The sequence below is a fragment of the Coturnix japonica genome, chromosome 19 (genome assembly GCF_054131305.1).
Source record: "Coturnix japonica strain WE chromosome 19, WE-NBRP24, whole genome shotgun sequence".
NCBI lineage: Eukaryota > Metazoa > Chordata > Aves > Galliformes > Phasianidae > Coturnix > Coturnix japonica.
Window position 1 is genome coordinate 13,340,891 of NC_140681.1, and position 24,110 is coordinate 13,365,000.

At 40.2% G+C, this 24,110-nt stretch overlaps 1 protein-coding gene across 5 annotated transcripts in view; it reads right to left on the reverse strand.

The window, feature by feature from the left end:
- Positions 1-24,110, reverse strand: part of TSHZ2 (teashirt zinc finger homeobox 2) — a 204,157-nt gene that overhangs the window by 158,479 nt on the left and 21,568 nt on the right. The window contains exon 2 of one of the 5 annotated variants that reach the window (XM_085519820.1): positions 11,312-11,361. The exons of the other annotated variants lie outside the window; for them this stretch is intronic. Coding sequence (XP_085375946.1) covers positions 11,312-11,360 — 49 coding nt within the window. The 5' untranslated portion in view covers position 11,361. The remainder of the gene's footprint in view (positions 1-11,311; positions 11,362-24,110) is intronic. 5 annotated transcript variants of the gene reach the window in all.

Below are 24,110 nucleotides of genomic sequence, written 5' to 3' on the forward strand. Positions count from 1 at the left end.
TTTCACTGTTTTGTGCTAACAGAGCTCTACAAATGGTTTCACTACTCAGTGCATCAAGAACTGACACAGAAAACAAGAAGCAGGTAACAAACTCTTCAGCTCTGTTGGGTTCACAGAATCTTCCACACAGGCTCACATGGAAAGCGGGCAGTGGTTTGGCTGACTGACACACTGACAAGTGTGCCACACACAGTGCATGGAATGGACTTTTGGGAGCTCTCACCATAAGTCAGTGCAAATCACTTTGGAAATTACTTCCAGCAGACATGGAGTGTCTTCATTTCCCATGAATGCAGAGGAGCAGCATGCACTGCTTCTGTGCATTAAGATAAAATTGGTGCTCACAAATGCTTTGACTCAAACTAGCATCAGTGAAGAGACACCTGCCTGATGTTCCTGCTCATGCCAGGAAAGAATCAAATCTGGTGCAACAGTGGGCAGAGAGTTGTCATACAGATACCAGTGGGAGCAAGAGAGGATGCCAGCTGAAAGCAATGGCTTGAGAAATCCCAAGATTATTTGTGGATGGAGAAATGAAAGAGCAGAGGAGGATTTGCAGTAGGAAATACTGCTAACAGGTCAGAGGCTGAATTGTTCAGTGATGATACGAGAGAAGTGCTTACAGCTTTCCATTTATGTCCTCATTTCCCTCATAAACCACCCTTTCCTCCTAACTGAGCGGTTTTGGGGGGCAGAAATAAGCTGATCTGGTGATACATGGTCTTGCTGAAAACTGGAAGAGTGCATGGGCAGGCCATCAAAACACACAGCTGCTTATTCGTTCCCAAAGAATGCTAAATAACTACAAGTAAAAGATTAATTTTCTGCAGTAGGAAATTGCTCATGGGAAAAACTGTCACGTTTACATTGTAGGAGTCCCAATAAAACAGTGGGAGGACATCTAATGAGGGTGATATGGTTATATAAACATTTCACCTTTTTTGTTTCTTTAAAATAACGTTTTATCCTCGTTCTCGGAAGAGTAACTGAAAAACAGGAGCTTTTTATTATTTTTTTAGTGACAGCTTAATGTGCTTAAGTCAAGGCCGTGATTTTAGGCAACGTGACTTGGAGTGACTTGGATCAACAGTACTGCGAGCAACGCTCACAGCTCTGCATCTGAACCTACCAGTATGGCAAACATTCCTCACAGCTCTCTGTGTGGCCGCATTGTACTGAAAACGTGTATAAACATTTTTATTGACTCAGCCAGCAAGAACGAGTGAGCTTCTGACTGCTAAGCTACAGGCACAGCTGTCTGCTCAAAAAATACTGGTCTGCGTTCACCATCTAAATTTTTATTTCTAACTATTAGTAGATGTACGCAGTTTTTAATATTTTTATTCACTTTTATCACAGAACATCAGAACAGCGTGAGTTGCAGAGACAGCACCTGTACAACAGATCATGATTAATGAGGGAAGATGGATAAAGCCGTGTACACACAGTTCAGTGTGTGTGTAGGATGCTGCTGAAAAACCTTTGGCAACCCGTGGCCATGACGTATCCCTTTGGTGACAGGAGGCTCTCAAGTGGCTACTAGAAAATCAGGGGGCTGGGATGAAGTGCAGTTCCCAGCTACTGCTAACAAGAATGAATGCAAATGGTGGGAATGAGTATAAATTATACCTTGAAGAGTTACAAATAGAGAGAACTGAGCTTAATTTTTTTCCATAAATGTTCACAGTAGATAACAGCCAAATGTACAAAGCAGTAACTTTCAGGGTGTTCCACATCTCATCTTTCAAACTGAGAAACAAAAGGAGGACTAGAAATTAGATGTTGTTGTTATTTTGGACAACTTAACAGTAAGATCCTTTTCTGCTCAAGAAATCACCAGGGGATTCACCTTTCAGGAGACCACAAGCTCAGAGGTGCTGTGTTGGGAATGCAGTGTGAGCTCAGTGAGTGGGTGCTTGCACAAATGTATGGCAACCTACTGCTAACCATGGGTACTTGCAGAGAAAACTTAGTTAAGAAACCAAAAATACGTGTGCATTTTAGAAAAATAAACGTGTGCATTCACTTTTTACTAATCTAATGGAAAATTGTTTTGTTTTAATGGTTTCAAAACTTCCCCATCCCTCGAGCAAACTGTACCCATTACTTTAAACACCTCAGTGTCTAGTAATTGTTCACAAATGTGTCAGGCTACCAGTAATTTAAGTCCTGTCAGGAATAAATCTCAGACACTCACTTCTTCCAGTCAGTGACTTGAACAAACCCGCCCACATGTCAATTACAGGAAGCTCCGCGCGGTGGCTTTGTTTGAGGCTGTGTAAACAGCAAAAGCTTCCTCCTCGCTAACAACTGTTTTCTAAACCCTATATAAATGTTTATGTGAACTATCCTGCAACAGCATCTAAAGCAATAAAAAGCAGGCGCGTAAAAAACAATCTGTGTTGTACTTGTTGGCAATAAATGTACAGCCTGTGGAAGCTATATATCCAGTTGTGAATTATTTTCTCTCAGAGGTCTGACCTCAAAACATTTAAATGTTAGACTGTAAATCAAAATGATATACTTCTACTATCTACAGATTTCTCCCCAGTTTCCAAGTCTCACTAAATACGTGGGTCTGCAAATACTTGCACATTAATATGTAAATAGGCACACAGGTAGAAAAGCATTCCAAAGAGATATAGGAGAAAGTCAGACAATCAAAATATATGAGCAGGCATATTTTCTCACCTATGTTATTGTTCTCTGCAAGCCACTGGGGAGTAGCCACAGCTTGATGTATGACTGATGCAGCATAAGGAACGGAAAAAAACACTGGAGAACTGCTACAGGAAGAATTTAAAAACACCAAACAAGGTAAAATCTGGAAGGCTCAGAGTCATGAAGTGACACATTTACCGAACTGACACTTCGGGAGTCACTAATTCTGAAAAAAAAGATGCTCGAAAACCTCACTCAGCTACTTTCAAACAGCCCAGATCCCTCAACTGTTTCCATTGATACAACACGCTAAGCACAGGGATTTTTATTGTTTTGCAAGATCATCTATGCCCTTCTATTGCAGTTGTGGTACTGAACTCTCCACAAGTTTCACAAAATAAATGTTCTTCTACCAACATTTGCCCATGCAGCCCAATTCTACAGTGGAGATTTGAACTGACCGTGTGGATCAAGGATCACCTTCGGCAGGAGCTCATCAGTTTGTACATTTCCAACTCCTCCATGTCCTGACACAGTGGGAATTTTAGCTCCCATCTCACAGAGGCATGTGCCTTCCAGCCCTTCCTACTTTGTCTATGCATTTGAGTATTGTTTAGATGACAGACTGGAAGGTATTCCTCCCATATTCTGCATCAGCACCACAGCCTTCATCTGCCTTTCCCCTTATTTCTGCTGTACTGTCTTGCTGTGTAAAACAGGAGAGGTTTGGTTGTTAAGTGTGCTCTCCTGGGAGGCAGCAGAACTTGCTCCAAAACCAGTTAGGCAGAAGATGGTTCAACTCCATGGGGTAGAGCAATAACCATCACAGGACAACAGAGCCAGTCCATGGCACTCTGCTTTTTCACCAACTTCTCAGTGAAAAAAATGCAGATCTAGATTAAAGGCCCTGGAGGGCAACAGTACGTCACAGAAGCCACAGCCATGTCAGCACTGCTGATATATAGGAGCGGAGCCTCCTCTGGCTACACTGCCAGGGCAGCCTGGTGACTCACAGCGGACCTGGCTCAGCTGAGGACAATGAGGGGCTCAAGCCCTCCTGACCCACCTTCCAACCAAGCTGAGTTTTCCATTCTGAAGTATTCCAGATCTCACTTACAGTCTCAGCATCCTGGGAGATTCCCCAGTTCCAGGAGGTTGTGGGTGCTGAGCCCCAGCACAAGGCACATTGCACCTTGTGGGAGGTGCATTCCTGAGGGAGCAAGGCTAGACAACAGCACAGCTGCTACTCAATTAAATGTATTTGGAGAGTAAATCTTCCAATGGTGTGACACAGTGGGCCAAGCTCAGCTAGTTAGTTCCTCATGAACAATAACTTAAGATGTTTTTTTCCCATTGAAATTAATTTTTTTTTCTCAAGGGAAAACAACTCATCTGTCACTGGTTAAAAATATTCTGGCTGGATGGGCCTCTAACCCCTTTATTTCACACCCCTTAAGGGGTGAAACCTTTCATAAATCTCTCATGGTTCTAAAGAAATCTGTCACATGATTTTTGCCCCATGCATGAGATGATAAATAACATCCAGCCCCACTGCAATCCGGTATGTATTCCAGACTAGGTGAACGATTAGAGAAGACATTTCTCCTTCTCATGAGGGTATCTGCTCATATTTTGCATGGTGTGGAAAGAACGTATTGCACTGAATGACGACTGATGATGATTAATGTATTATTCTACAGAGCATTATGGTTTCTTTTCATTTGTACTGCATTGTTAGGAGTAAAATGTGATAAAATGGCTGTAACTGTTTTCCACTCTACTTCCCTCCTCCCCCCAGAATTGTTAAAAATAACATCTGAAAAATTATTGAAAACAAGAGGAAAAAGGACCCTATTTTCTGCTAGTATAAGTGAGTCTAACTCCCCTGAATTTAATGAAGCTTCTGTCATTTATAGCTGCAAACAATTTTTGCCCATTTTTAATAAAACGCTACTTTGTTGTTTACTTTTATTCCCTCCCATGTTTTTGGGGGCTGAAAATAAGACAAATGTGAAGATTTCAGACTTAGCATAATCCAAAAGTGGAATCTGAGCTGGATATTTTAAAACAATAAAGAAATCTTAGTAAGTAACTTCCAGCAATGCAGTGCTTTGGAGAATGGTGTTTTGTTCAGGAAAGCTGAGAGTTTCATGGAAAAATACAACAAAACGTTTAAAAAGTCTTTTTGTGAAAACAGGCTAAATCACATTTTCCTGTGTAGAAAAACATCCCAAGTTTTAGATCTTTCTTATTATTTATCTATAATGTGGATGCAAACAGCGCTCTCTTCCTACAAAACACTCACATGCTTTTGTACACTCGGGCAAGAAGGGTCTATATTCACTAACAGCATCTCCAGGAATTCCAAGTTTGTCCTAACTTTGCTTACACGCAGCTGTCTGCCCTCTTCTAAAGCTGTTACTGCATTTTTTTAATCACAAAATGCTGTCCATGTTGCCAGCTCCCTCCTGAAGTGCTCTAAAGTTTAGAGAACAAAGAACATCACAGTTAATCCTATCTGAAATTTTATCTGAAATCATTCAGATAAGGCATAATTCCTTTGAGCTCCGCTTAAAGCAAGTGACAGAGTTTCAGATACAGTAATTTGCTGTGTTTCCATTTAAAACATCTGATGCTTTCCCACTTCTAATACACTAGAACATAAAATCCATGTCAGTTGTTTATATTTGGGGATTATGGAGTCATGGAATTGGTTGAGTCTGATTTTTAAGCCAGTTAGACATGCCTTTGAATGCACAGTTTTACATTCATGTAAAGCAGCTGCATATGTTGATGATTAACTCAATTTCTTTGCAAGAGAAATTGTTTTTATTAATACCTGCAGTTTTGGACAGACATACCTGAGGAACAGCCGTGTGTGCATTTGACAGATAAAACTTGTTAAAACACCTACATGTTTATGTAGGAAGCTACCACTATTTCTGCATCTTTTCACTGCTCCCTGTATGTCTAATATATATGGAATACACTTTCACAAACCATTCTCTACAGTGTCGTCAGAGGAATGAAGCCCTGTACATTGCTGTCAGCTCTCAGGTGTGTTGCTCGATGTTATAGACGTTTCAGGAGAAGTCAGCTCTCACCTGAGGCCTGGAGCAGGCAATGGACGAGCCAGGGACAGCAGTCAGGATTTCCTGCCTTGCAGCTGAGCACATCAGGCTGCACTGCTGTTACCATATTTGCCTTTACCGCAGTGCAGCTGCTTTTGTAAGGAAACAGATGGAAGTGTGCAGGCTTTGGGGGATGATGCCTTACTGAGAACGGCTGCTGCACTTCCACAGCAGAGAGGTAGTTGTGCAGGGACCTGATGTGGGGATGGGAGGGGATTTCCCTGTAATTTGTCCAGGACTCTGAGCTTCTCAGTTCCTCAAACCCACACAGCACAACTTCAATAACACAGATGGTTTTTGTACCAAAGCTGTGAAGCTACTTAATTGTCCTGCTTCAAACCTCAAGTGCCCATTTGGAAGAAAACCTTACAAAACATAAGGAGCTAAGGAGTGCAACTGAGGCCTCTCTTCCAGATCATTTAAGAACATAAGCACTCCCATTTATAATTCTCATCTAGCTTATTTTAATAATAATAATATAAAGGACAACGTGATTGCAAGGAATGCCAAGAAAACTGCACCAGAGAGAAGTATTCAGTTCAGCTTGGTTTAAGCTTTAGCTCGGCCATACTTGGCTCTTGTCAATTTATGTCAGAGCCTTAAGATTATTTGATTTAGGACAGCCCTGCTGCTGTCCATAGGGCTTGCCAGAGAACTGAACATAAACCAAGCTCCAGGAAGGGGTCTGAGGGGAGTTTTGAGGCCTGATTACTTGAAGATTCATTTTTTGACAATGAACAGGCTTGGGGATAAAATAACATTGGAAGACAAGAAATGTCACTATGGACCTGAACCTGCAAATACTTATGTACATGTTTTAACTTTACTACTGTGGGTAGTCCCGCTGAAATTAATGAGACTGCTCAAGGGGGTAAAGAAAAGCATATGCACAGGAATTTCCAGGATCAGAGACTGTGTGCTTAAGTCGTGAAGAGTTCCAGGGCCTTCATTTGGGAGTAGTCATATGCTTGTAGTTAAACCAACATGAACATTTGTAGCATCAAGGCCCAAAATTCTTGCATTGTAAATAACAGGAGATGGGAACCTGAAGCCAATTGCATTTGGAATAAAACAGGCAGGGAAAAAAATAAAAACGAGTCCCATGATCTCACACTACAATGGGTAAGAGTTATAATCCTTTGGCCAGACTATGAGCTGGTATAAATTCATAGGAGCTACTCCCTGCAGCTGATAACGTGCATAAATGCGGTATTAAGTCTACAGCTCAATGCTTTCCAGTACTGGGACCTAAGGAATATGCAACAAAATTTATTTTGGAGTGCAGTCATTACATTTTGAAGTGTCAGTTTAGTCTGACGAGATACAAAAGACTAGAAAAATGATAAGTCCCACGTCCAGGAAATGGGAGCAATATGGACATCGTTATTTGCTTCAGATGAGAGGCAAGCTGGTTTCACAGGGATCATGTTCAAATGCCAAGAAGACTGAAAAATTCAGAGATATTAGAAATAGTGATGTAGGCCTGGAGATGGGGAGTATGTTAAATTGTTTCAGTGTTTTTGTTTCTCATTTAATATTGGCTCCAACACAGTCCATCTCATAATAATGTTTATGCTTTTTGTATGACCAGTTTCTTGTTTTAATACTACACCCAACATCAGACTGAGGGAACAGTTTCTGCTTCATAGCATTTTGTTTTTTGTTTGGTTGGTTGGTTTTTTTTTTGTACTGCAACGCAGCACACGGAGAAAAAGAAAATCCCTTTGCCTAAAGAAATCTGAACTCTAAGTAACTCTTCAGGAGAAAAAAAAAAGAAAGAAAGAAAAAGATTTTAAAAAAGGGTATTTTCCATTTTAGAAGCTTTGATGGGTTATGAGATGCTCAGATGTTTCACTGAGGAGAAACATAAAAACACCTAGAAATGTAATTTAACTCCAGATTCCTCCAAGTACTCCACTATACTCTGTTAGAGTAGAAGCCAAATTTTGTGGAAATAAGTATTTCATCTCCAGGAGCCACATGGATCTAAGAGCCTTTTCCTAGTGTGTTTACATTGCTTAAGATCTTCATTTCCTCTGCCTGAAGCAGTGAATTGCAATGGAATTGAAGCAAGTAAAAAGGACCGTGTAGGAAAGGTTTATGCATTATGTTAAAAAGAGATGTCTTGACAAATGGTGCCATTAGCATCTGGAATTCACTGCATTATTCGGGGCTAGGCCACTCCAAAAACAGTCCTTAAAAAGTGTAACAAATTTGCTGCAATGCTAATGAGCTGAACCACTACACTGATCTGTTGAATAGATGGAGCCAAATATATGTAAAAATGTAAAGCATTTGTGTATTACTGCTAGACACACTCAGTGTTCTAAGTGTATATCAGTTTTCCTGGGGAAAAAGATACTCACAGCTTAGCACTCCTGGAAACATCGCTGCCTGGTCATTATAGAAGATTACATTCTCATGCTCTAAATTTTATGTCCTTAGGATTGAATGCAGAAATTTCAAAAGGATCGACTCATTTAATCAGAAATTTTTGACCTGTTGTGTCATTCCACATTCCCACTCCTTATAAACAACTGGCAAATGTCTCTTGCACAGAAAAGGACCTTTTGTCTATATGTGGTAACAGAATTTACACCTTTTAGGTACACGTTAAGAAGCAGGAATGTAAAAGCAAGCGGTGAAATTGAGCCCACCTACTCATGTTTGGAAAGAAGTGAGAGGTACATGACCTCTAAGGGCAACACGTACTTTCTTGAATGTTCTGGTTTCCTAACATCCTTCCAGACAAATAAATGGTAGCCAACAGTGAATAACTTGGTTGCAAACCACTTTTAAGTCGTCAGGAAAACCTCACCTGAAATGTATGTAGATTTTTAAAAAGTCAACAGAAAAATGTTTTTGTTAGAACACAGGAGAAGCCAGAAATTGGAAATCATAAAGTCTAAATTGAGTCCATGGTCTGGCTCTTCTATTTAAGTCAAACCCAAACGATTGGAGCTGAATTATATATTGTATGACAAAGTTGTTTAATGAAATGATATACACAGTGACAGTAGACCACCAGGAATTAATGTCAGAATATTTTCATTGGCTGCTACTCCTCCTTGGACCATCCTTATTCACTGACATGGAGCTGAGCTGGAGTCAGGAATCCAGCCATAGTCTGACTCTACTTACATTGGCTTTGCACCACTAATGGTCAGCCACAAAATATCCACCCAGGTAGGTCCTTGAGGTCCGGCACACTCAAAGTATGCAGAGATTTCCCTTTTCCTATATTGTTCCTCATGTGCTCAGCCAACCATATAGCATCACTCAGGGAAACAGAGCCCACCCTCCCAGAGCTGGACCATTCAAACTCGCAGAGATCTTCAATCAGCGTTTTACAGGTGTGGGAGTCGGACTGTGTGATATTTTCTATCATCTCAAATATCTGTTCACCAGAAAATGACATTTCAGGCCATAATTGTTCACATCTGAGGGGCAAGATTTGAAGATACTTTGCATGGAAAAAAAATAAAATAAAAACAAACAACAATGAAATAAAACACCAAAACACAACACAGATATATGAAAAAAAAATGGCATTGTATCAAAATATTTTTCTGTTTTTGTTTGTGTTTTTTTTGTTCTTTTTTTTTTTTTAAATGAGCCTCCTTTAAATTCTTCACCAGGAAGTAACACCTCATTTCAAAAGCAGATAAACTTGGAGAAGTGTAACAGAGCCTAAAAACAAAACAAAACAAAAAACATCCAACCAAAAAACTGTTGGCAGTATTTAATTTTCTGGTTTGTCTATCAAATTAAAAAATAATTATAATGAAACCAATTAATCCCTCAGACCTTCCTGGATGCACTACGTGCTACAACAAAAGCTTGTGCTCCTCCCAAGAATAAATTTACTTTACAGAGCAGCAAGATGATAAAGTGCAGAGCACCAAACGTAAATGGAACACTTCAGGCAGAGCTTCTACCACTAGGAGTAAATTCAAGAAAAATATTGACCGACTCTTCACTGTTTTCTTTTCTCTACGGTACGTAATATTTCTAGTAGGATGCACAACAAAGCCCTTGTGTTCTCCTGCACTACTGTCAGAAGAATTTGCTGAACGCATCTGAGAGCTGACATGGCATGTGAATCTCTCCTGCCTTGTTTGCACAGAATCAAACTTCCAGCATCCAAGCATCCTCTGCTTATTCTCTACAGTCAGTCTGTTACCGTGGCATTTTGCATTTACTGTTTTCTTAAGTATACTTAAAATAACATGCCAAATGAAATAAACATACTGTTCAATGAATGCCCTGAAAGTTTTATATACTTAACAGTTTTAACCCCACTAACCAGTTTAATGTTTAATTATAAAAAGCTGTGCGGTCCCCAACTGGCTTGAACCTTCAACACTAGTCAAAACAAGTTAAATCCAGCAAAGCAGAAAATATAGTTGTGAGCAAGCAATATGTTGGTTAAATTGTTTGAGATGTCTTGCAATTTGTTAACCTTGAATGGTTTCATTTTGATCAACATTTACAACCGGTCCTTGTCTGGGCCTTCCTGCCTTTTGCAGGTTAAATTCTGTAACCGAACTGAGAACAAATATTAAATACTAAAATGTCTGTTTTCTTTCTCCAAAATTAAATTCTTAAGACATATAAATAGCTTTAAGTACACCCACAATTAATTCCATTCACATCCTCCCGCAAGTTACCGGCACCAAGAGGCTGGCCAGGTTTTGAAATCTGACCCTTCATTTTCCTGCCAAAGTGGCGACAAATGGGAAAATTCGGGAGAGAGTTCTCAATTTTCTTTCCTTGTCACGTCATATCCTGACTCTCCAAGCAATCCTCGGAGTTCCCTTAGACAAAGACAGTGTAATATTATAAATATCAGACTCCACGGTCCCACTCTGTTTTCAGGCCATGCAGCCAGGTCCCTCACCTCTGCAGCATCACGTTTTTGGTTAGAGACAACAAGAGTCTGTTTCATCTGCACATTTCAGAGCAAACTCATGGGCTTTGGACCACATGAGGAGATGAACATTAGAATAAAATGTCTCAAAAATAAATGATAAGCCTTGTCTTTCTTCCAGAACTCAGAAATAAAAGGGGCCGAAGCAGCACAGTGCTGGGAAAAATACAATTTTCCCAGACTTAACCATTTTCCTTTTCAAAAAGATTTATAACACACATGAATCTCAGATGTCACATCTTATTGTGCATAATTATACTGATGTCTAGACTAAACATTATATATATATACCCACACACACATATAATTATATCTCCTTATGACTATGTATTAATGTTCTTCTATAATACCTATTCCATGGCAGAGTTTGGAACAGTATTTTATGTCTTAATGACTCAGAAAACCTATATACCATGGGAAATGATTTTATCCAGCAAGCAAGTCAGCACTAGACCTGACACCAAAGTCTTAATGAGGTCTTAACTCACCTATGGTATAATCAGCTATGGGATAAGCATCATATCCTACAACTATAATCACGTAATACATCTTTCTTATCTATTTGAAGATACAAATAAAATGTACGTACATAAGTATATGTGCCTGGTCATCCCACCCATTAAGATGAAGGCATACATTCTGTAATCACAAGAGCAGTTAATTACTTTCATGATACATTTCTACCCATTCCAAAAAGTTCTGTAGGTAGGGTTACGTATTTTTAGAGCACTGTTGGGTAAAGATTAAACAAAAATCAGAGACTGCTACTCTTGTTTATTGGTTTGTAATGTGAATGTATGCTCACCTTGGCAACCACATGCATGTGTTTCTTCTCTCAAGATCTCATTAGCTTGTAGAGCACATTACCAGACAAACTAGATAGATTCTTGACCTACTTAATTTCAATAGTGAAAACTTGCTCAGCTTTTCGTGTGATTTTTTCCAGGCATATTTGCAAGTGACCTTACAATGTACTATATTTTTCAGGCAAATATTTGTATGCAGAAGCAGTGAGGTTGAGGTGCACTCTTGGATTCTACTGGGAATAGAGACAGCATCACACAAAAATGAAACAGGAGGGCCTGCAATACTCAGACATCTTTACTTGGAGTTTATAATAACGTGTAAATGGATTCCTCACATTCCTCCAGTGCACCCACATTTATCCACCTGTGTTTTCCTCAGTAGATCTGCCAGGCCAATAGCTGCACAGTATCACTGTCTTCTGAGGTGGAAGATTCCACTGTAATTTTTTATTTCTGGCTTCCTACATTTTATACTTAGCAGAATCGAGAGGAGGCAGAGGAGCCCCTGCTAGAATACCCCTTGGGATGATTTGTGAGTGAATTGGATGGTGGAAGCCCGTGAATGGGTGAACTGTTGTGGGAAGCCAGTGGTGCTCTGAGGATCTCTTGGACAATTTTAGGATATGTGCCTGTGAGACTGAGCAAAAACAAGAAGTGTGGCTAGGAGAAGAGAAGGAAGGAGAAACAGGTCTTCTTTGATAGAGTATGGTGGATCTTCTCAGGAAAACACACAGAAAATGCAGTGGATCATGAAGAAATATAATGCGGTCTGACAGCCAATATATTTAACAACAACAAAATGTGTGAGCGAATTTAGTGCTAGAAAAAAATGCCCAACTAACAGCCTGTTACTGCAGCTGGGTGCACTGAAGGTTAGCATGAGGTCTTCCCCAAGCAGCTTAGCCCACAGGTCCCAGCATGGACCTGCAATATCCCCTTCTGCAGAGCTGCTCTTGAATGGAGTTTCCGAGAACTGAGCACTAATTCACAGAGCACCGCGGCAGTCACACTGACAGCCTGTTTCACTTGTTAAATAATAATCAGCTCTCAAAATCAGCTCAGAAATTATAAAATACAGTTACAAAAATAGCACGTAGACCATATGTTAGTTTTCATTTCAAAGTTTATCCTTGCTCTAAAGAAGGTTAAATCATATTCATTTCTCTGAAAACAGTCAAGATATAGGAATTTAAAATACCATGAAAGTGTTATCTATAGAGTGCACTCCGGAGTACCAAGAAAGAAATCACATATGCATGGGATTACAGAATATATTTCAAGGCAGCAGAGACGCACATACAGTAACTAAGAAACAAACATGTTTTTTCTGACTCAGAAAATTGCGTTTGATTTAGACTTAAGAAATCTGGATCTGTCTAGTCTGTTGGTAGTCATGAACAGACACAAAGAAATGAGATCAATAGTGCACTGTGCTAGCAGGTATGTAAATTACACTCTGCAAAGAATTAAAGAGAGCTAAATCTAGGTCTCATGCCAATGAGCCAGTCCATGTCCCTGCTCTACACAACCCCTGTCAGGGTGGGCACATCCCCTCCCTGCAGGTCTGCTCCCTGCAATAGGAACATCAACTGAGGCCTGCAGGGCTACCTGGGGAAAGGCTGCAGTGCTCACAGGGAGTGAGAGAGGGAGAAAAAAACAAACAGTCCCACATCTCTGAGAACTCTCAGCAAGTTGGGAAGCCTGAGAATTTGTGCTTAGTGCAAAGCAGCTCAGAGGCTGTGAGACCAATGCCTGCACAGCAAGATAAACACAGCAGGTAGATCCAAAGAGGAGATATGGGATACGGAAAAGTACATTTTTTTCCCCCACAAAAAAGACCTATTATGGCCACAAAATAGAAGAGACTATTGACTTCCCTCTCCCAACTACCATCTTTGCCACAGAGACACTGATGATCACAGCTGGGGTGTGAACCACAGGACAATGTCTTAATTAAATTCTCTATGTATTCGGGGTGTATCATGTGCTCAAAACCCTGAAACTGGGTGTCCTCAGGAAGGAGATTCAGAAGGATCCAAGGACTCAGAACAGTAACACCACTTCTGTCCAAACCACCACAACTGTATTAAAAGGAACAAAAAATATCGTTCTGTGGGGTTTTTTTCCTTCTTATTTATCTGTGAATATTTTGTCTCTAGGAGTTATCACTACTGCCAGACCAAAACACAGATAGATAGCTAAAAAGCACATCAAGGAGAAGCTGACCTGCTCTGAGACTTCAGGGCTATTTTATTATCTCTGTAGCTGTACGAGACACTTAGAGCTGATAATTCAAATAAAAAGTTCAGATTAAATGCGGAAAGAAACTTGATTGTGGATGATATACTGGTGTCATCTGATTTTCTTGGGGCAAGAGATGTCATTTCCTGAACGTATCAACTTTGCAGTTGGCCAGTGTCAGGTTCATTTGATGAGTTCAAGCACAGAACTTCTTGTTCATGCAGTTCTCATACTTGCCACATATTTTACCATCATGTTTCTTGCACATGCAGCCAGCCTTGACAGATACAATCTCCAGACCTACAATGGCTGCATATATTGTGAGTATTTTAGACGGTATGGAAAGAATCTGAAGATACTGCTTCATCTGTTAGTTACATATACATAAAGAAAACTTAAGAATTACCATATGGGGTTTTGTTGGTTAATACTCTAGAAGTTCCAAAGACATGCACTTTAGCTTACCTATGTTAGAAAGATTTCCAAATTGTTCTCATTTGGGGCTTAAAAGAAAAACTCAGAGTTATATGGCAAGCAAAAAAATGGTGTTTCTTACATCATAGGTTTGAGCACCTGGCATTACAATTGCATGGGATGCTTCAGGTTAGTTAGGTAGGAAAAATCTGATGTAAAACGAAATGTTTAGGCAGGGCTGTGAGCAGATTTCAGTCACCAAAGGTGCATACCCATAGTTTTGAAAACCACTTCTCCAGAGGCTGAAAACCCCATAATAATACTTGTGATATATCCTGCTTCTAGGCAATTAACAGCAGACAGTTGAAGAAGAGTTGCTGATCAGAAATTCTTGCTTAACCACTGAGTTCTCCTTTTGAATGACTAAACCTGGGAACTGAAAAACAAGACATGCCAACTCTCTCTTTTTTTTTGGTGATGTTTGCGTTATCACTCCCTGTAAAGAACTGTGTAGATACTAAGCACCAAGCAGCCTACCAATGAATATGGCAATACAGCAAGAATAGCTGCTGAGAACAAATGTTGGGGTAAATATTATGGGACAAATAAGCAAATATGTCCTATTTGCAATTGCTCATGCAAAACACACTCACATCCCGAGTGTGAATGGAGAAGACTGATGGCTGTCCACAAGTCCACCTGACCGCTCATTTGCCCATGCAGTTCCTCTGCTGTCAGCATGCACAACTGAGGCAGCTGCACATAAGTCAGGCTTGTAACTAGGCAGAGACTGTGTGCGAAACCATGGCCATTTTTCATGGTACCCACTTCTACTTATTTTATTGCTAGTCTCAGGATAGTTAGTACTTGTATTAAAAGCTCGTTTCCTCCAGTTCCGTAGTTACGCGAGGATCTCATATTTCATTAAAAAACAAAACCCAGAAAAAGCTGGCGCACAGCTCTTATGGTCACAGGCAAAAGCTTAAAATCAAGAACATGCTGATTCTAAAAGTAGAAAGCAAACTGTAAGAATCCAATATGTTATTTAAGAAATATATTAATTTCCTAAGCCACTCACTTATGATTTTTAAGACTATACTTAAGATATCTCAACATATGGCATTGGGAAAGCTGCTATTTTCAAATGCATAATGTTTTATGAACACGTAAGCAGACAAAGCACTGTAGATATATCAAAACACAGGCGAGGAAGGGACCTTATGCTACAGCAAATTTATTTCTCCTTATATCATATGTCTTGGATTTTTGACCAGTAAGGTACTCAATCCCATTTCCCTTTCTCCTCTCCTTCCCCTCCTTCTCAGCACACGTGTATCACAAACCACTGTCACCCTCAGTGCCTCAGAGCAACCTTCAGACCCTGGACGTGCCAGCCTGAAAGCGCCAGCCCCACAGTGCCCACGGCAAAGCCCCAGGGCACTCCCAGCACCTCTGGCTCCTGGAAGCAGGGAGACGCCAGGCAGAGCGCAGCAAGGCGATCCATGAGCACACACAGATCTCTATCGTGTGCATAGAAAAGAAATTGTTATTTTCTGGAAGGAAATTTTCTCTCTTCATTCAAAACTAATATAAATATATTAACACTGAAGGCTCTTCCCCACCTCCCTGTCTCATTTTGTTTTGCTTTTTTTTAAGTGTTGGGTGAGTCACAACGTTGATCAGATTACCTGGTAAACAGGTCTCTAACTTCCCACAAGCTAATGCATAGAAAAGTTTGAATCAAAATGGAGGCAAGAACACAAAAGCCCTTGAGACCAGAATGATTAAAGTTCAGGGGATTTCTGTGCTAGAAAATCATTTCCTTCTGTTATCATAAATAAAATGTTAAAGCACTGCTGGTTACAATGCTTTGGGCATGCAGGGACAAATCACTGAGACCAGTCATTTCTCTCTTATTAAAAAAAAAAAAAGGCTTTCACATGGGAAGGCTCAGGGAGCAGCCACAACAGTCACCAAAGGTCTCTCACTGATAGCACAGACAGCTGCTGATTCAATCATAACAAGCAGAGGAACCACAGGCCCAACTTGCTAACAACTGGCACCGTGCCCACCAACGCAGTGTCACATTCAGGAGGCACAGGAAGGATGCTGAGCTGCTCCCACAAAGGCATGTTGACGCTATTGGTGCCCAGCTCTGCAGTCAGCCTCGGTGCAACGCTGCTCCTTCAGAGAACGGCACTTCTGGCTGCTTCAGCTGTTTCTTCTCATTGAATATCCAAATTCAAAGAAGCAAGTTGAAATAGTACACTGGCAAACCTCAGAAAAATAACTGGCCAGAGAAACATCAGTTATGAATACACAGAGAACAATTTGTTTCTAACAGGCAAAGGTGAACCTAGGCTAACATTACATATTTATATACACCACAAAGAAGGCAGTGAAAAAGGGGGATTAAATGTTCTGAAATGTTGATAGGAAAAAGTCCAATCTCCAGTCTTCATTACAACTGTTTCATATGCACATAAATGTTCAGAGTCTGTGCCATTCCTTACCAAATGAGTCTCTCCTTTAAAATCATTTAAATTGATACAAATTCAAGTTAAGAATCAAAAATGTTCCTTAAAAATCCATTCCTTTGATGTACTGTGAATTACTGCTCTGAGCAAAAGAAAAGAAACAGAACTACACATATTTGCTGCCTAATTTAGTGCTTGTAATAGCTCAGATCTAATCAGTGGAAATAGAATGCAAGAGCACTTACCTGCATACATGTGTGTGTATATATGTGCATATATATGTGTGTGTTTCTGTCTGTATGGATATATACATATCTGCTATCTTTCTAGCACCTGACCTGGTGATTCAGAGCATGCTGCTAATAAACAGCTCCACGGCCATGACTCATCACAGCTATATCATGTGTGCTGTAATGCAGCGAGTGAAGGAGAGAGGTGAAGGATGGGAACATGCTGCTGTGGACAGTTCATACAGCAAAAGCAGCACCCTCATCAGCTCTGTAGCCAGGAAAACTGCTTCATCACACATTACTTAACTCTGCATTAAACAAATGCAGACACACACAGATATGCATATAGACACATTATGCACACGTATGTGTAGGTACAAATGGTAGAAAATGCACAGAATTTATGAGATGTGAAAACCCTCTGACAAAACCTCCCAGGATTGGAACAGAAACGGGAATCTAAAGTCCTCAGTCTTCATGGGCAAAACCAGGGCAGAAGTACTGGATGTCTAACTGACCATTAGCCATGTTCTAACTACAGCACCCACCCACAGTGAAAGTAGATTTCAGCTTCCACTTTGGAGCAATGTCAATGCCCAACAGTGCAAGCATCAAGTGAAACTGAAATTTCTGTGCCTAAAATCCACTAAAAAATGAATAAGGACCAATATATATTGGCAGGGGAAATCTGTTAACACTTGCATTAGAAGTTTCAATGCATTTACTGCTGGTTTGTTATCTGAGAGAAGGTTGATGACTAGTAACGATTTTACTGTAACAACTACTATACTATACTATTCCAAAGCCAAGATGGCTGGGGCGCTTCTAACACCTCGTTTTGCCATTCCAAGAAATAGAGTCAGCACCCATCTTTGCAGGAAAGACACAATCAGAAAATCTTTGCATTCTTACTTCCCGCCACCGTTCAGTTAGCATTTGTTCTAACTGTACATTAACAATGAGACCCTTTTTTCTCTAGAACAAAGCCCAGGCTTGAGGAATGTTCCTCCTCCTACCCTAACCACTTAAGCATTTAAAGCTTACAAGTAAATTGCTGGACATGAGACCCTGATTGCTGTGCCTACACGATTCATGATGGATGGGTCTAATGAAATTACTAAGTTTTCCTTCCTATTTCTGGCACTATTCAAGACTTCATGTCCAAAGATTATTCCAGCAGACATGTTCTGCGGATGTGATGGGATTAGCCAAATTTCAAAGCTTATTTTTGACCTCCAGCAGAAAATTGAGCACATACGCTATTGAAGCCAACTGGGACTATAGAACATCAAGTTGATTCATCAAATTAGCTCAAACATAATTGTACTGCATGACTGGCTATGGAAGTTGTCAGCTATAAACCTGTCAAAAAGCCATCAGCTTTAATGTTAAATAGAGACACAAAGTAATGTTGTTCAGAAATTGACATTTGTTGGACTTGTGCCTGCTAAAGGATGCGATCTGCTTTGTTTCCTCTTAGAAAAATTTGTAGTCTCAAATACAGACTTGATCGATTGCTGTAGACAAAAGGTAGAGATTCTGGTTGCTAGAAATACCAGCTCTAACACAGTAGAGGTATCTGTACTGACTCTATCTAGCAATGTCAGTACCAAAATAACAGCAGAACACAGACTCAGAGGTCTTTCCAGCTGCTGCAATATACAAATTTGGCATATTTTACTATTTACTGTTATTGATTTTTAGTTAAAAAAACACAAAACCAGCAATATAAAAAAAAATGTTTTTCTTTTCAAAACAAAATGGCAGTGAGTTGGTTATGGAACATGTTGATATATTTCTAACAGAATGATCAATGCATGCAGACAGCATGCTCACAGAGAGCTGAGCACTAACTCCAATATCAAATTGTTTCACATATTATCATACACTCGAATGGGGTAATAACATAGAAGCATGCTTAACATAAAACAACGTTAGGTCAAATTAAGAGCCCTACAGCTTCCCCCTGAACTCTTAAAATCAAAAACATGCATGGCTTAAGCTTCTGCTCTGCACTCAATCTGTTCCTTTGTACTTGTGAGTATTACAAAGGTAGGCTGGGTAAATTACAGCTTTAACTCTGCATTTGCTTACCCAGCATGCTTCTAGCTCAGACTTTTAACATGAATATATATAGTTTTGTTTCTCAGTTTCCTGGCTTTTATTTGTGCTTTTTTCTTTTAAATGATGTATGTATTCCTCTTATAATTTATGGATGATTGATTAGACAGACGGATATGGCCTCTAATGCATCAATGCGTATTACTGCTAGTCCTTAGCCCACAGAATATTGACATGAAAGACTGTAAATGAAGAGCTTGTGCAAAGCTCTGTGATCTCAGATGTCAGCCCATGGTGAAAGCTCCCACATGTGCACTGCCAACAGCATCATGCAATGGCTCAGGAGGAGCCTGCTGGTCCTGCTCTGGGACTAGCTAGGAGGTAGTGTCTGCAACCCATCACACCACGGGGTTGCCCTATGAAGTACCACAGCTTTCACTGATCCTCTTTGTATCCTGCCTAAGTCCTCCAGCAACATACACCTTGGAGAAGCCCTGGGAAAGTCATACAAAGATACAACCAGGCTGGAAAGTGCGTAAGGTGGAAGCTACAGATTCAGCAGAAACAGTGTTTAATTTGCTTTCATAGAAACACAACGCTTTGGGCAGGATAAAATAGGAATGAAAAAATGGCACTAATGGACTTATTATAAGGCAAATACAGAGAAAAAGTGTCAGGCCAGCAGCTTGCTGAGAAGGAAGCAGCAAGAGGCAATTCAGGCTTCTGATGACTGCACACCAAGTGCCCGCGCTGTTATCTTGAGAGCCTCCTTGTATGAGGGACAGGACATCAGATAACAGCTTGTGCTTCTTAGATGTTCCGTTTCATCCCCATTGCAGCTATCATTCCACACAATATTTTTTGTTCTTTGGTTTTATTTTGAGATATATATTTAGTCCTTACCTAGGGACCCGGTCAAATAAATGCTTTGTGTATCTGGGATTTCCTATCCAAAGCAAACCACTGTGCAGCAGCTTTGCCTGCTAAGTGCATGTAGGGTGAACATTCAGCCCCACAATCTGCTGGCACAGCACCACAGAGCCAGGACCTCACACTGAGAAACAGCATCTCCTGCCACCAAACGAGCGTGCTGACCTGTGCCCTTCCCACATACTGCAGTGCTACTGAGCTCTACAAACGCTCACTCAGAAGTACTGTAGAAAACGGAACTCTGAAACCAGAGAGAGACTCTTCCCAGTTCTTCAGCTTCAGTGTATGTTTAAACCAAATCTGCTTTCTTAGATGCCAATTTTTAGCCTGGAGCTGGGAACTAGAGCCGAGTTATAAATCCCTGAACGGGTGATCACAATAGAAATTCTGACTGACACTTAACAGGAGTGCTGCAAACTCAGGGAGCTCAGGATATAAACTTTTTACTGATTAGGCACTGGCTATGAGTTTGTTCAGGCAGCATGAGCACAAAATGGATAAAGACATGCTGCAAAAGCTGCAAATTTGGGGCTGGTTTGTAACCTTTGGGGAAGTGACTTTTCCTTTGTACTTTTTTTGCAGAGGTCCCATACCCAGTGCATGCAGCTGTACAGCTCCTACAGGTGCACATTGTTTTTAAACTGAGAAAAAAAAAGAAAAGAAAAAAGAAGAGGCATCTGCACAGTGACAGCTTTATAACAATAATGTTTTCTCCTCCCAAACCATAGAGAAAGCCATAATACAGCAAGTGGGACTTGAACTATGATGGGTTTCTGTATCAACGTTCATAAGATTTGTCACTGTCACATCTTGATGACACTCAAAGCATCTCATTTTCTAAATACAATGTATCACTGTTTAGTGGCTAAAAATGTAAATTACAAAAAATGTAATCATGTTCAGGAAAATAGAAAAGATCCCTGAATCCCTCCGCACACACAAGACTTAATGTGGAGCTCAGCAATTAAACATAACAGCACCGCATTAAACATAACAGCACCGCATGGACAGCAGCGTCACAACACACATTCCCCATCCCGCACAAACCCCACACATCTCCAAAGAACCTTCCACTCCCATAAAACATGTGAATCTGTCCAAAGGGATATGAAACAAACAGCTTAGAGCTGATTTCTGATGCTTAATGGTTCTCCTCTACTTTTTTCCTTCTCTTTTTTACCTCTGCTAATGAGAATTCTGGTATCAAAGAAACAAAAGAAAAATTTCAGAATTTGAACCTATCCTGTTAAACTTCATGCTGAGATGTTCCTTAAAAGCATCATATAAGAACCTTTATGTGTATGAAAAGCAGTTTCTTTGCTAAGGGCATTCTTGTAGTGCCTGTCTTTAAATCTAAACTATGGAGGATTCATTTATTTGCTAAGCAAATGCAATGGCTAATCAGCACCAAAAGAAGTTTTCCATGCCCTCAAAACTGCTTCCCACAACGTGTTCCCATCGTAAATCCCTTTGCTTTGCACTGCTATTCATCTGACTTGACAGCAAACTGGTTCCGTGAGATAAACTGAATTTACCTTTGTTGCAGGGCTACTTTTTGGCCCTTTTACTTCTGAATTGGCTTGTTGCTGGTAAAGCTCTAAATGTCATTGTCAAGGAGGGAGAGGAGAAGATTGGTGCACAGGATGGCTCCAGTTGAACTGTCCTCCCTGGCAGCAAGTTTCCAGTTCCCAACTGTATTGTCAGATTCTGCCCTAAGATGCCTACAGCCAGGTACAGACAGGGAACAAAGTTAGCATTTCTCTTCTCAGGAGAATGCAGGTTACGTGTTGCCACAAAAGATGAGAGAGCCTGACTTGCTTGTAACAGGGCTGTAAATCGTGAGGTCAGGCAGACCAGCAGGAGCTACTCTTAGACTCATCTGTGTCAACAACTGGAAGTGGCTATTTCAAAATATTTATTAATGAGGGAACAAAGAAACCAAACCTAATTATGCTAAAGTCTCTTCTATGCTATTCTGTTGAGAGGTGTTTAGGTGTAATGTCAGAGCAACGTAAGTTATCTTAAGTACACAAGAAATGAGTCTGTCAATCTATACTCAAGAACCTGATTACTGTGAGCAACTGAGTCCACTGATACTCTACAACTGCACTGACCTCCAGCCAGCCAAAAACCACTTAAAAACATTGCAGTAGTTGGCTGTTAACTAGTTTGCTATTAAAAAATCTCAAGTTCACCTGCAGATCTTACCTGTCCTGACTAAAATGCTTTGTGGGTGTGTTAATGGAAGTTATGGCTGTTATAAATTATCTCCAGACGCTGACAAAAGAAGCAATATGAGGCATATTTTTAAAAAGCACTGGCCGATGCATGGTTGAGTGATTGAGTTGGAAAATGAACCATTCCTTGGGGTTAGCAAATGATTTTTCATCAGCTAGCAGGCTATTAAGTACACCTAGATAATAAACGGATGATTTTAGCAGTAATTCTACTAGCTTCTCATATTTTCCATTTTAAATTCCATGTTACTTTTAAAGGATTCACACATTACATTGATTTACACCACAGAGAAGGGAGCCAATGATGTCCTTTAATGTCGGAGACAGTGCATTATTATTTATCATTAAATCTACTCCTTTTTTCCTATTATTCCTCCACCTTATGAAACATTTGAGAAATGTCTGCCTGCCTAGCTGAGAAGTGAGCAGTGTGATTCCTCACGCAGGGCACACCCTTGTAATGAGATGCAGTCTCCCAAGGTTGTGGGTTTTGCTGCTTTCTGACTGTTTAAAGCTTGATCTTCTGATGGCCATCCTTGCAAATCCTCCTGCCTTCTACGGGAGCTCATAGCTCAATCATGTGAACTTATGTTACTGGTAGGAGCCAGGGAACAAAATCTTTACACTAATGAGATTATTTGCATGAAATGTTTTTTCAGTAAGACAGCCTAGGGAAGGAGTCTGTTCACACTTGATTTTCCAGATTTGTTATTAGATTTCTTGCCCAAAAGAGCAATTTTGGGAAACGAATGCAAAGATACAGTATTGAAACTGATGGTCAGTTCCAATGGAATAGAAACTAATTTTTAACACGGAAGAAATGGGGGCAACAGAGACAGATTAAAAAGTGGCAGAACAGAAGACCATCTTTTTATTGTATTCCAGTGCAGCTACTTGCTAAAGACATTTAAATGTCTGTTAAACCATCTTCTTACTTATTTATTTATTGAGATGGAAGAGATATTTGTAAGTTCAGAATCTTTTTGAAAAGTTCAACTACAACAGAAAGTGTGTCAGTGCGCGGCTGCTTATGTGCTCATTCTTCTTATTCAGGGTATTCATAACCTTCTCCTCACTGCACAACTTCTTTTGTAGCAGCATTCAGAGAATGCTGAAAACGTTATTTAAAGCAAATTTGTTGAACTGGGTTCACGCGAGTTCAGCCTCAGGGGCAAAACCAGTACTTTCATACTCATACAGGAAGGCAAACTTTTACAATAAAACAAAAAAGCACAAATATTCACTGAGTCTGGAGTTCCATTACAAAGTGAGAAATCGATTTATGGCTTATAGTTTTATATCAAAAGCAGATGAAACTTGAAAATTTCAGACGAGTTGGGCCTTGTAGTTTTGGGTTTATTCAAACTTTAAATTCAAAATGAAACTGAGAGATGTGAACTTAAGTGGCTGATGCTGCAGAAAATGTTGTGATCTATGTACGCGTCTATTGCAATTTACTTTCACAAGATTGCATACTTTCCTGGTAATTACAGACCCCTCCTGCATAAGCAATAATTTTCCATTCAAACTTCTACAGCACAGCCTGTTCCTCTCCTGCTTCAGAACAGCATTGAGCGCAAATGCACAGATTTATCACACCTTTCTCCCAATCAGCCCTTCAGAAATTTGGTTCTTGAAACACTACAGAGCAAATAACTCATAAACTCTTAAATGTTCCAACATTTGGAAGTTCAAGATCTAAAATTTCTTTCCAACCAAAAGCTCTTCTCACATTTCCTTGTGAGACACTTTGTCCACTTTGAATATGGAAACACATTTTTCAAAAGAATAGCAAAATTCATAGCTCCAGGAAAACAACAAAATGAAGGAACGTACAGGGGGTCCCACAGCGCTTCATGCACGAGCAATCCTTCATGGTAATTTCCCCAAGTGTAAATTTCCCCTCCCCAGTTTGGGTAGTCTCTGGGTCAGCTGTTTCCATGGTTGATGCCGCCCTGACCTAGGACTGCTCATTTATTCAGGGGCTGAATA